We start from the raw sequence: 13944 nt of genomic DNA on the forward strand, positions 1-13944 counted from the left end.
CCTTATAGGGGCAAAAAGCAAGTCCTCTAACGTAAATTATTAAATTCTAAGGTGAAGACAAGTTTTAAGGTTAGAGTAAGGTTGTAATGTCCTCTGAACACATGAAGACAAAGCTGTGTGTGTGTGTGTGTGTGTGTGTGTGTGTGTGTGTGTGTGTGTGTGTGTGTGTGTTAGTTGCTCTCAGTTTCATCATTCTCCTCTCAGAGGTGGGCTTGGACTGAAACCAGTGAAGAAATTCAACAAGTTTATTGGGAAAAGCTGCAAATGTGGGTCCTTGTGTAAGTGTGTGTTTCTTTAAATTTGTGTGCTCCTATCTTTCAGCTTGAATGTTTGTGTGTGTGTGTGTGTGTGTGTGTGTGTGTGTGTGTGTTGTCTGTTTCATAGATGAGACCATCAGCTCCATGTCCTCAGATGCTAGTGTTAAGATGTTTGAAAAAGTTTTGATCAAGCTTATGATTCAAGTGACAGGTGCAATTTATTAAAGATGTAGTTATATATAAAATCTGATCATGGATGATTATTTCCCAGCCCTGGGGCCCAAAGGGTCAGGGGGGGCCTTGAAGACAGGGTCCTGCCAAAAGAAGGGGTGTCCAAATATAATTTACTTTCAGCCTCTGATCCTTTACTATTGAGTATCTGAGTTAAATAAGTCACTTTAAGGAAACTTCTGATGATTTTCTATCAAATTCTGTGTAATAATCTGTTGTATTTTGTATAATCTTTGTGTAAAGGACTTTCACTGTAGATCTGCTGCAGCAAGAATCCTTCTTTTTATCCTTACCAGTCAACTCTGTCTCCTTGAAATGTTCCTACTGCCTGAATTATGTTTAGTGGGAATATGTTATCTATTGAAGGAAGTGCTACACGCACACCATAAAAACACTTGATAATGCATTAATTGTTATCAGTATCCATTTTGTCAGTGAACAATGTGAAGATAGATTCAGTGTCAACATTTTTTGACTTGCCACAGAAAACAAGTTGTCAGTTATGTTGATAAAAAACATAATTTTGGTGTCATTATGTTTTCTTCAGTATTTCCTGTTTTTAGAATCTAAAATTCATCTCTAGGAGACAGTTGCATTGGCTGCATCTCTTTTCAACCGATGGAGTAGAGATGTGGCTTACCTGCAAAATTTAAAGCTCCATATAGTCTAAGGGTAGATGTCCATGTGTAGTTTGATTATAAAGCAGGTCTAGGTTCCTATATTAATACTGTGAAATTATCAAAGTGCTCAGTCCACAGAGAAATACACACAGCCTGTATTCAGAAACTGAGCCAAAACCAGCCATCAGGACTTCTGGAACTTTGTGATGTCATAACAAAACAGTCACCGCTCTCAGCCATGCCCCAAGCCCCGCCAAGCTAGACCCACTATCCAACCTTGCAGGATTTGGTTTCTCTGAGTGTTTACTTGAAATCTGCTATATTTTTATTGGATCACTTAGAAAACAGTCAGCCAATCAGAAGAGAGGTTCAGAGCCTCCTCTCTTCTGTTGTTAATAGAGCTCTAGAGAGAAGCCTGAGAGAGGAGATGTAAAACTACATTGAGATGGTTTTTGGGTTTTATAACCACAAATATATCTTCTTATGGATCAACACTTCCAATAAAACACAGGACAAGAGGAAAATATGGAGCTTTAACTGGAAAAAAAACAAAATGTGAGCAGTGGGATGAGGTTAGCACAGTCCGTTCACGTGTATTGTGTTTATGTGTGCATGTTTGAGTTTGTTTCTGTTTGTGTGTCTGGAACAGTTATTAGTTTATCTGGTCATATCTTACTACTGGGAAACTCTGTGTAACACATTTCTCTTCAGTTAACACTGCAATTTTTAGGTGGCCTCCATCTGACATGATGACGTCACGGTCTTATCCTTGTTTCATTGGTCCTGAGCTCTGACGACAGTAAAACCCGACAGATGTGAGTTGACAACAAAACACACATGTGGGACACACACACACTCATGTAGCCTTCATCTGTAAAATCAAAGAGGCACATGCTTAGGAGTCCGTGTCCTCGGCTGTCCTCTGTCTCTGCTGCATATGTCTCACTCAGAGGAGGGGGAGTTTTATCACTGTGTGATTTTAGCCAAAGGCTCTGTTTACTGACAGGATACAGACATGTTGCCTAGATACCAAATCCATCAGCTTCCTCTGGGAAATCTCTCAGCCTCATTGAGTCTTCACAGAACTCAAGATGTTTCACACTCATCAGCACTTATAGTCTGCATGTAGTATTTCAGATGTTACCTGTAGGAGCAGGTGGGATTTTGTGTTAACTTAAGGTAATATCTGTCTCATTTGGGGGTATTTTCAGTAATACTTGGAGAAGTGGGTAGTATATGGCATATTTGCTGTTTTGGCAGGTGGTATTTGAAGTCATTAATATAGTATTTCAGGAGTTACCTGTAGTTTTATATACTCCATGTAGTATTTGGTAGTATTTGCAGTATCACCTGTAGTAGCAGGTGGTACTTGAGGTTCTACATGTAGTATTTGGTAGTATTTGCAGTATCACCTGTAGTAGCAGGTGGTACTTGAGGATTCTCTGCACTGGTTTGAGCAGGTACGTCTCCAGAGGTAATGAATGGTTCAGAGTCATCTGTCGCTCCTGGAAGAAATGAACCAGACTTTCGTTCTTCATGCACTCCCTCAGTACTGCCACTGAGCTGTGGAGAGAGAGAGGGAGAGAGAGAGAGAGAGAGAGAGAGATTATTACATTAGAATAACAATACTGTTACTGTACCAACATAATTGTGATCCTACTTATTGCTGAGTCCCCAGATCAAGAAAAAAAAATTGCTTTTAACTTGTTTCCACAACTTGATTATACCATCTTCAAGAGTTGGTGAAGCTACTTAAAAAGCTACCAATTACTTCACACTGGAAGAAGTTGAACGACAGCAAAGCTACCTGAGGGAGAAAAAGCTATTTAGAAAAAGTGACTCAAACTAATTTGTAAAAAAAAAAAATAAAAAAATCTAATTGACAACATACATGTGACACAAAATGATAACAAAATACAAAACAAATACAAAAAGTCACATGCCAGAAAAATGAAATGCCCCACTATTCATGGGAAAGTGCTGGAATACTTTGGTTGTGTAAACAATAATTGCCTAAGTATGATAATAGAGATTTAGGAGGTTTAACTATGATGATGATGTAAATGTGTGACCATTGAGCAATGGCTGCCTTTGACTTTTGCAAATGCAATTCACAAAGAAAAAATTAACTGTCTGGACATGACTTCACAATAGCCAGGATGAAAGAAAAAGGGGATGGGGCTGGTCAAAGTTACGATCGAGAAGCAATGGTAAAATAAGTATGAATAATTCCTTTCCTTTTATTGTTGTAGTTTCAGTTGGTAACTACACAAAAATGGCCTGGATCAACCTGGGTCAACTTTTATTGAAATGTGATGCAATGTCATGCAACAAAGCACTGCACTGGCAAAACAATTTTTGTTTTTTTTCTTATATTATTGTTGAGACTTTTTTAGAATTCGTCTTTGGTGCTTTGTGATCCAACACAAAGATACAAAATAATTAAATGCTTCTTCATTTATGACAAATGAGACTTTAGGGCAGTCTGAATCTACATGTTTATATTTTGGTTTCTTTTCTACCTCAAATAATATGACTAAAAATCTGATCCAGGGTCCAATAAGACCTTTATAAACAGAACCAGAATCAGAATCTACCGACACTGGAGGAAGGGGGATGGATATTCAGGTAAGATGACAAACATCAAAAGAGGGTGAGAGTTCAGCTGTAGACTCCTTTGATGAACATTTATCACAACATGAAGACAGGAGGAGGGACATTTCTTAAGAAGAAGAAACTAGGAACAAAGGAAGGGAGGAGGAGGTCTAGATGATGATGGAGCAGCAGGAGGTGAGGGGGAACTCCTCGACTCTGATGAACATTCATCAGGACACGAAGGAAGGAGGGATTGAAGAGAGGTGAGGAAATGATGGAAGAAGAGGAGGAAAAAAAAGACAGATTGAGGAGATTATGATGGGACAATGGAGGAAAAAGACTCCACAGCTGTTTGGAGCTTTGACAGACATTCATTACAAGTTCAGGGAAGAAAGAAAGAAACTGACAAGATCAGAGAAATTAACATTTATCACAATGTGAACAAAGAGAGGGAGGAATCAAAGAGGACAAAGAAAAAAGAGTTACAGAGGAGATGAAGACGGAAAGAAAGTGAAGCTGTCTTGAAGATGGAAGAGAAAGAAATGGAATAAAGGAATTTTGTCAATTATCAAGCACGATCCTGGAGATGATGGAGGAGAGGTGAAACTCCTCAACTGTTGAAAAGAGGAGCTGAGGAGGAACACGAAATGTTGCCCAGATGACGAAGAAAGAGGAGACACCAGAGGAAAAGGGGGATGGTGGAGGTGGAGACTCTTCAGCTGTTAGGTTCTCTGACAAACGTTTATCACAGCGTGGAGCCAAAAACTTTTGGACACCAGTGGTGAGATAGGAAAGAGGAAGGAGGGAAGAGAAAGCAGCGAATAGGGGAAATCTGAAGAAGGGGGATGAAAAAGACGAAGGGGAGAAGAAGGAGAGGAGGAAGGAGGTCAAGGTAGCGATGGAGCTAGAGAGGAGAGATGAGGCTCTTTTCCTCCAGAAAGACATTAATCACAGGAAGGGGTCCAGGAATTCAGAACAGCAGTAATATTTTCTACAGACACATAACTGATGTACTCAGCAGAGAAATCTACACTGAAACACAGTTCACCACCAGCTTCATCAAGTATTCTTAGAACGTATCTGAAATGATTAAGTTTCTGTTCCACCACTGTGCTACATCTCTGTCACACATGACTGGTAATTTCAGTTTTGGCCACCGAGGAAAGAGTATTATTTGTGCACCCAAACACTGATCTATCTTATGCAGCCAGGTCATTATACAGATGTAGGGTAGAATTCATTGGCTTGGTCTCTAACCTCACTAGAGAGACTAAAGCTTAATATCTAACCAGTGTAAGAAACCTTAACAGCTGCTGGTTTGCTGAAACAGTTTATGTGCTGTACATACACCTGTGATCTACACAGCATAATTACATAAGAATTGTTATGGCTCTTGACCTTTTCAATGTCATGTCACAACCTCTGTTCATCTGTTCGTGAGAGCTGCTCTCTGCTCTTCCTCCTTTATATTACTCTTAGGGCACCACTTTACAATCAGACTATCCTTGTAAAGGATTTATGAATGGTTTATAAATAGGTTATTAATAAGCTTGTTAACACTTTATAAATCATAAATAAACAATACATTCATACACTGATGCAGGCTCACTATTTGGCAAGATCAGGTTAATGCTTACTACTCATTAATCTTACTAATGACTTACTTGTATTTATAACTGGTAAAAGAGAGACTTGTAGTAACTCATTAAATGGTAGTAACTCATTAGTAAGATTAATGAGTGTTGGCTGTTCCTCTGATGAACCTTACATTTCTGTTGTTTTTATTGTTATTATTTTTATCAACAATGAGCAAATGGACACATGAATTTCCCCTAGGGGATAAATAAAGTATCTATCTATCTATCTATCTATCTATCTATCTATCTATCTATCTATCTATCTATCTATCTATCTATCTATCTATCTATCTATCTAACTCGTTGTTGTTGGCTGTGTGCCTGAATGCTTATGTGCTTGCTCATCCATGCCACGTGCTGCTCATGGTGGGAATTATTGGGACTTTGTAATTAATATTATAAAATATTATAACCCTGCTCTTTATGAAAAGTGAGAAAACTGAGATAACTTCTGTTTTGATTTGGTGCTTTACAAATAAAAATTGACTTGACTTCCCCTTCATCAGTCATTGGTGAAAATGAAGGGCAGGATTTATGTAACCCACCAAGGTGGCCATGATGTCAACTTTCAAAACACAGTATATCATCATATTCCTGGTCCAAAGAGGATGAATCCTTCAGATAAATCAGTCTGTTGTTTGTTGTGTCCAACAAATATGATGTCATATTGTGACTGTAATGCACATTGCAGTTTCTATGGGACACTAATCAGACTTTTGCACCTTCTGCTGTACTTTAGTACAAATGTTTTCAGGCATATGATCACTGCCAGAAGTGAAACTCTACAAGAACAAAACCTTTTCATTTCATAATAACGTAACACACAAAAAAGCCCTGACAGGGCCTCCAAAGTCGTCTGAGAGTAGTGAGTCTGTAATCTGTGATCTCAGACTGGAGGAAACTGAGTCCAGCCTCAGATAAACACCACCCTCTGCATGAAGAATTCAAAGCATATGGTAGATATAAAAAATGTATACTAGAGACATTCCTCGAAACCGGACTTTAAAGATTCCCATCCAATCAACCTTTAGGAAAGACTTGTCGCTTCCAGCACATGAAACTCACCAACATAAGAGCTATGGAGGTTAATTTGTTAATTTATTTTCTGTTCACCTCATGTTGTTTAATTGTCCAAACAGATACGTGTAAATTGATTTGATACACACAGACAGACATCAGTGTTGGTCTCTGCTGGTCGTGCAGGTTGAAGCCAACTTCATCTCTGCCTCCATATCCTCCCAGACTCTAGGTAATTACAGCTGCTCCCATGAGCTTGAATTCATCTCCACCAATCAGAGGTAACATGACACCAGCCTCCAGTCTGCACAGCCACTCCACTCCACAGACCTCTTCAACTCTGTACTTCCCCTTCACTCTGCCTTCAAATTTTGTTTGCATTTGCAAAAAGTAGTTTCCAACGTCCAAATGACACTGACATTGTATGTTAGTATCATACACTGTAAACTATAGTGTGTCAGTGTACTGTATAGTGTTATAATTCATTTTTTGTGGCTTTTTTCATTTTTTATTGTATAGTTCAGTGAAACTCTATGAGTATAACTGAATATTCTAGCTTTATCTTGTGGCAAATTAACTCTAATTACTAATTAATACTCTTAATTTTGCTAGAACCAATCAACATCAGGCTCTTACTATTTTTCACAATTACTGAAGAAATATATAAATTTAAGAGTTGTTATTTCTAAGTTGTTATGCTGTACATTTTAACAACATGTTAACAACATGTTACAGCTGAACACATCTCATCCACACCTATAAACTAACATGAACACATGGACGACGCTCATGGATGGACTGAGAGTGAGTAAGACTAAAGTTTTGCTTGTCTTCGCTCACACACTGCTGTTATCCACAGATCTCTGCTCTGCTCTTTTCAGTGGTTGCACTGATCAGGGATCAGGTAAATGTGACAGCAGCTCCTTATGTCCTCTGTGTGATCGTATGCATCTTGGAAAGATGGATGTATTTACAGGGAAGAAAAAAAGTAGCGGAGCTTCATTCCAGTGCGCTCCAGCAGCACTACACCTGTGGTTGGGAAGAGAAAGATTGAGGATGAGGGGAAGAAAGAGATTGCACCAATGGACCAAATGTCTTTAAGTTCCTCTCCAGACGTGTTTTGAACTATGTAAAATCCTACTGTGATTCATATTTAATTTAACATGGTTTTCCCACATAAAATGTGAAAAAAAATCAAAACTGGGTCTGAAGCTCTTACTCTTACTTCCTGATTGAGAAATGTGGATCAGGCCTTTAGCCCTGCCCACCACCTGCTTGCTTCAGGTGGACAGGTGACAGAGCAGAGATAATCAAGATGGTTAGAGAAGGAAACATCAGAGACTCAGCCACATGTCTGAGCCTCAGTCAGACCCAGACTCAGATGAGGAGTCTGTTGAGACCAGAACCAGAGACTAGCAGACGGATCAGAACGGTTAGTGTAGTTAGCATCTTTTTCTATCAGTTCAAGGTGGAAAAACTCAGACATGGTGTTGGTGTTGATGATTATTTCCCTCATCATATGTCTTGTATTATATAAAAACATCATATGGACATTAACAAGATTAAACATGTGATTTTCTTTAACTTAAAGATGTCAGTGAACATTTGTAAACTATTTCCACGTAGGACTTCACCTAATCTAAACTTAGTAACCTGCACTGTTACTCATAACATAACATAACATACTTTCACTTTCATGTGCCATCAGTTTGACTATTCCTGGAACAGTTCCCTACTCTTTTAAAACTTGGCTTTAAAGACCTCACCCCCGCCCAGCCTCCAAAGCCCCCCTGGCTCTACAGCTCATCAATTTACAGCATTACAAACAGCACACACATCCAAATTGAGCTTAGCAGCATAAATTAGCCCAGCATCTGTCTCGGTCATCCCCCTGGATCTACGCAGAGATCAGACCTGTGTCTGCTAATGTCATTTTAATAGCAGCCTGTTTCATGATACATTAGCCTACACTGATACAACGTGTTATGATATTTGTGAAAGAGAAAAGATTTCTTTAAAGCACCTCAGTTCTGCTTTTGGCAACTTCAGATGGCAGAGAAGCTGCATTCCTGGGGCCATTTTGTTATTTGGCATGTTTCTCTTTTTATGGAGGATAACTAACCAAACAAAGACTCTCATCTCATGTTCCCCACGGGGCTGCACTGGAGTTCACAAACCTGCAATCCAGCACATTTCCCTCCAAATATGACCCAGCGGATCACAGTGGAAAAATGTAGAGCAGACGCTGACAGAGACCAACTGTCTTCACTTCTGGTAATTACATTACTGTCTCACTTTGAGTGCACTGAGCACTTTGATTTGAAAATAACACACATGCTCACTGAATGAATGTATGTGTTAAGGTATGATTGCAAATACTGACCAGATACTAGAACTGACTTTTCAATCAGAAAAATCCTGGTTCCAGACCATCACCGCCCACATAGATCATTATTATGTGGGTGCTGGGGAGGTTGGACACCCACAGTAAATTGTGAGCACCCGTCCAGACACTACACTGTGCGGTAACCGAATCAGAACAGTAATGCTGTCCAGTAAAGACTCAGAGGAACTGCCACAGTGTCAAAGCAGGGAGGTTTAACTGAACTAAATCTGTGTGTCTTCATTTGTATATTCCTTAGACGTTTTTTTTTAGACCTTACTGTTGTTCACGGTGTTTCGGATCAACAAGCGTCCCTGTTATAAGGTGACCATCAACAGAAAGTGTACTATGTACACCGTGTATATGCTGTTGTCCACATTTAAAGATGGCTTAGCTGGTGACTAGGGTTGCCAGCTTTCATGTGTGAAAAACCAGGACACTCAGAAGACGACTCATGGTGGGGTCGTGGATGTGAATGCATACAGCAGTTGTCAGGTAATAAGGTAAATGTTCATATTTCTACTACCGGTCAAATAAAAGTAGTCTATAGGCATGGCCATTGGCTAATCGTCACTGTTGTACCTGTTTTCACATGTTTACGGACATAGGATTAGATATAACTAGGAAGAAAATAGAAAAGCAGTAGAAGGGAACAAACAAGCTTTTATTTGAAACTATCCATATATATATACTCTAAATTAGAAGTGCATCTTTGCAAAAACTGAAACAATTTGTCACAGGAAAGAATATAGATTTATATAGAAGAATATACATTTTCTGGGGCCGGCACTCAAAACAGAGAACAATCCCAGGAAAACCAGGACGGGTGGCTACGCTATTGGTTACCGACTAGGAGGAGAGGGCAACTGCTTCAAGGCCCCACATGTCCAGGTTTACACAGTAAAAATCAGTAGGTTCAAAGTTGAACCCCTGTGGGTAAACGTATTGTAACACCCATGCAAATATGGATTATACCAGTACCTATGGCTACAAACCCACCCACAAGGAGATTGATTTGATCCATTTGACACCAAGTCTAAACAACCAATGGATTCTGGTTAAATATACCAAACAATATTGTTTTGGTACTATATTAATCTACACCGGAGCTCATCAACCATGTTTTGCTCCAGGGCCCCTTAAGGATTAATCTGACCATGGAGAAAGTCTGAAAATAGTTAAAAAGAAGCAAGTGAATGTGGACTAATCATTTAATTGAAGTAAACCAATTACAGTTACAAGCCCTTTAACAGAGCAGCCCCAATTTGTGGTAAGAGAGACATGTAAGAGTGGATTATATGAGGAGCCAGCCCTATAATCACAGATGTTGCTTACTGACTGACTGACTGACTGGGTGAGTGATCATAGTTCCACCATTGGTCACCGAATGCCATGTGACTGTCTTTGCTCGTGTGTGTTTCCTCATTGGCCGTTGCTCTTTCAAAATGAAACAGTTTCTATTAGGGGGCATTCACAGTCTGCAGTGTTTCCAACTTAGAGACTCTGTTGCTAGATTTACAGGCTTTTTCTCAATAAAAGCACTGAGTGACAAATCTATTAGACAAACTTTAGTTACTTAGAAGAGTCTCCAGTGCTGCCTCTCTCTCTGTGTGTCTGCTCTGCAGAAGTTTGTTACCCAGACGGAGGCTGTGCTCTGTGTGAGAGACAGAATAAGAAAGATATTGTGTCTCTTCTAACTTTCTCTCTGAGTGATCATTTTATAGTAAACAGTTGAAATCACAGCTCAGTCTTTATCTTTAACTGATGTGTTTGTCATGGTTGACATCATGGTTAACATGTAGTCTTAATTCACTTCAAACTTGTTCCGTTGTCATGACAACAGAAATAGAAAAACATGTAAATGAGAACAGTTTCATTGTGAATTCAGTTATAATAAAGTGCTCAACAATTTTCAACCACATCCTCGATTTTGCATACTGACCATACGTGGTCCAGAGAGATACCTGGTTTTGACCGAGTTTTGTTGGTTTACCGCAGGACAATGTCACTTGTTTTTACAGCAGCTTCACATCTACCAATCTGACTTCATTGTTAAGTGTCTGTGGCCCGGCTGCTCTGTACATGTTTGATATGACCTCAGAAATAAAGTAGGTTGATTTGACTGATAAACTGATCGACCTAACTGAATGGTAATGTGACAATCAGTTCATAGATTTCGTATGTGTTTTGGGGGCCCTCCTAGTGCCTTGGACTCCCCTCATGTTTATGTTACATGCAGCAGCAGAATAAGTGAGCATTCGGAGCAGTGAGGCCTGAGGGGATCCAGCAGGAGAAGCAGCGATGCAGCTCTGAAAACTGGAGCCAGAGACACAGAAAGTTTCTGAGTTTGGTGGTCTGAAAGCATTTGACCTACTTATTTTTATTTGAGTTTAATGGAGCTGTAAGGAGGCGACAGGCAGAGAGCAGAGAGTGGAGTGAGGTGAAGGAGGGGTCGACTTCCACACTGATAATGGAAACTGACACACACACACAAGCTTGTATGCATTTTGATTAAGGCTTTTACTATGTATGTATGCAGTGATTTAAGTGCATGGAGTCATATGTATGCACACACACACACACACACACACACACACACACACACACACACATAGCTGGGCAGTGATCCAGTCAGGCCAAACATCTGTCTGTCAGATTGATGGAGAGGAGATGGTATGTGAAATTAGCTGTGATTCTCTCAGTCTACAGAGAATAAAAGACACACACACACACACACACACACACACACACACACACACACACGCACATAAACAAACACACAGAATAAGAAAATGGGGGTGAAGGATGACTGTGTATCTGTACAGCGCAATAAAAGAGTTTAAAAACAGTGACAACAGCATTTTGAAAACTTTAATACTTTAATGTTTGTGCTCTGATGAGTTTCTCTTGTCGGTGTCTTTTATCTCTGAGTCAGTATGACAGACACTTTTATATAGTCCAGTACTCTGACACCAAGTCCTCCACGATTCACCTTCCTGGTCTAACTCATTCTCAGTGAGGAATATGACCAGTCCACTCACTCAGCCTCTCTTCTCCACACAGTTTTTAATTCAATTTCCTTTTCGAATCTGATTGTTGGAACAGCTGATGAACTGTGACCAATGTGCCCTGCCTTCTTAGAAGAGCACTCACTGCATGTCATTGACAGGTTAAAAAAAGAATCCAAATCAATGCAGCAGAGCCAGAGATATCTTTTTTATTCCACCCATTCTTCTTCCTTGTCAAAACCCAGGACCTACATGTACCCACAATGCAACTCAACCACTGAAAGTTGGGTGGGAGATCTGTCATCTGTTCCTGACAAACCCTGAATGAGAAAAGAGTGTGGTTTATGAGCAGAGAAATGTGTTTTAGTAGAAACACAGAGAGAGGTCTGCTTTATGGAGCAGAAGAAGAGTCTGGAGCAGGATCTTTGTCTAATCCAGAACAACACACACACACACACACACACACACACACACACACACACACACACACACACAGGCAGACAGTCAGATGTTTGGCTGAATGTCTGTGTGTGTGTGTGTCACTGTGTGTTTCACATCTTAAACCAAAATGGTTTTGATTCAATGTCGTGAATTTCAACAATGGATGTGGTTTGATACTCATCCTGAAAATGAGTGAAAACACAGTCATGTGCTCTTCATCTTCAAAACCCTTTTCAACAATTTCACATGCTGATATAATAAAACTACACACAGTAAATACAATAATAAGTAAAACCTTTAAGATCGAAGACGGTAAATTGAAGGAATTCATCTAATAAATGATTTTACTAAACGTCAGCACATATAAAGAACAAAGCAGAACAATATCTGTGGGTGTGGACTTAGGAAGCCACGAGCTGACCAGACCTCTGTAGCCTCATCTCTGCTGCAAGCTCCAGGCTCCAGGCTCCAGGATACATTAGCCACTAGCCAGCCATGATCAGAGCTGGTCCAATTACGTAGTTGATGAGGAAAGGAGCTTCAATGCTTCCTATCTTATCTCCTTTAGCATAGGAAACACTGGACCTTCCTCTATGAAAGGAAAGGAGAAATGCCATCCTACAATTCCTTCCTTAAAATGGCGAACCATTGTAGTTTCACCACAGCAGACCCACATAAATGTATTGACAACAGAGCTGCTGTTTTATGTTTGTGACTCGAACTGATGGAAATCCTTGTCTGATCGACTGAAACCCAAATCCCTAAATATAGATTTCTCTTTAAATCAGTTAGGAGTCATCATAGTAGATTGAATTTATAGTGAACAATGTCATCATCATAACAAAATACTACAGCCTATACATAAATATTGTTTTTTGATATCCCCTCACTGTGTAAAGGACTAAAAATGAATTTTCTCTACTTAACAAAAGTATAAAAATGTCAAAAGCGCCTACGACAGGAAACTATAAATTTATGTCGGAATATAATTTATTCTGATCTCTTGCTCCCTATTTTTAATTATTTATATTTTTTATATATTAAGCTTAGTGTAAGTGCAGTTGGATTCCCTTAGCACTCTGGTGTGTTTTCCTACATCCTTATGAATTCTCCTTCACTTCTTTGCTTGACCTTAAGACGTTTTCCATCAAGGTCAAGGAGAAGGGTTTAGAGAGATTATTTTGACTTTTCGACTGGAGCCCAGATCTCCCACCCAACTTTCAGTGGTTGAGTTGCATTGTGGGTACATGTAGGTCCTGGGTTTTGACAAGGAAGAAGAATGGGTGGAATAAAAAAGATATCTCTGGCTCTGCTGCATTGATTTGGATTCTTTTTTTAACCTGTCAATGACATGCAGTGAGTGCTCTTCTAAGAAGGCAGGGCACATTGGTCACAGTTCATCAGCTGTTCCAACAATCAGATTCGAAAAGGAAATTGAATTAAAAACTGTGTGGAGAAGAGAGGCTGAGTGAGTGGACTGGTCATATTCCTCACTGAGAATGAGTTAGACCAGGAAGGTGAATCGTGGAGGACTTGGTGTCAGAGTACTGGACTATATAAAAGTGTCTGTCATACTGACTCAGAGATAAAAGACACCGACAAGAGAAACTCATCAGAGCACAAACATTAAAGTATTAAAGTTTTCAAAATGCTGTTGTCACTGTTTTTAAACTCTTTTATTGCGCTGTACAGATACACAGTCATCCTTCACCCCCATTTTCTTATTCTGTGTGTTTGTTTATGTGCGTGTGTGTG

The 13944-nt window shown here is 39.6% G+C and overlaps 1 protein-coding gene across 1 annotated transcript in view; it reads right to left on the bottom strand.

The window, feature by feature from the left end:
- Positions 1 to 13944, bottom strand: part of plekhg2 (pleckstrin homology and RhoGEF domain containing G2) — a 105178-nt gene that overhangs the window by 12936 nt on the left and 78298 nt on the right. Inside the window, exon 6 of the mRNA XM_022767371.1 lies at positions 2521 to 2671. Within this exon, the coding sequence (XP_022623092.1) occupies positions 2521 to 2671 (151 nt within the window). The remainder of the gene's footprint in view (positions 1 to 2520; positions 2672 to 13944) is intronic.

This window comes from Seriola dumerili, unplaced genomic scaffold, assembly GCF_002260705.1.
Source record: "Seriola dumerili isolate Sdu_G_001 unplaced genomic scaffold, Sdu_1.0 BDQW01001168.1, whole genome shotgun sequence".
Lineage (NCBI taxonomy): Eukaryota > Metazoa > Chordata > Actinopteri > Carangiformes > Carangidae > Seriola > Seriola dumerili.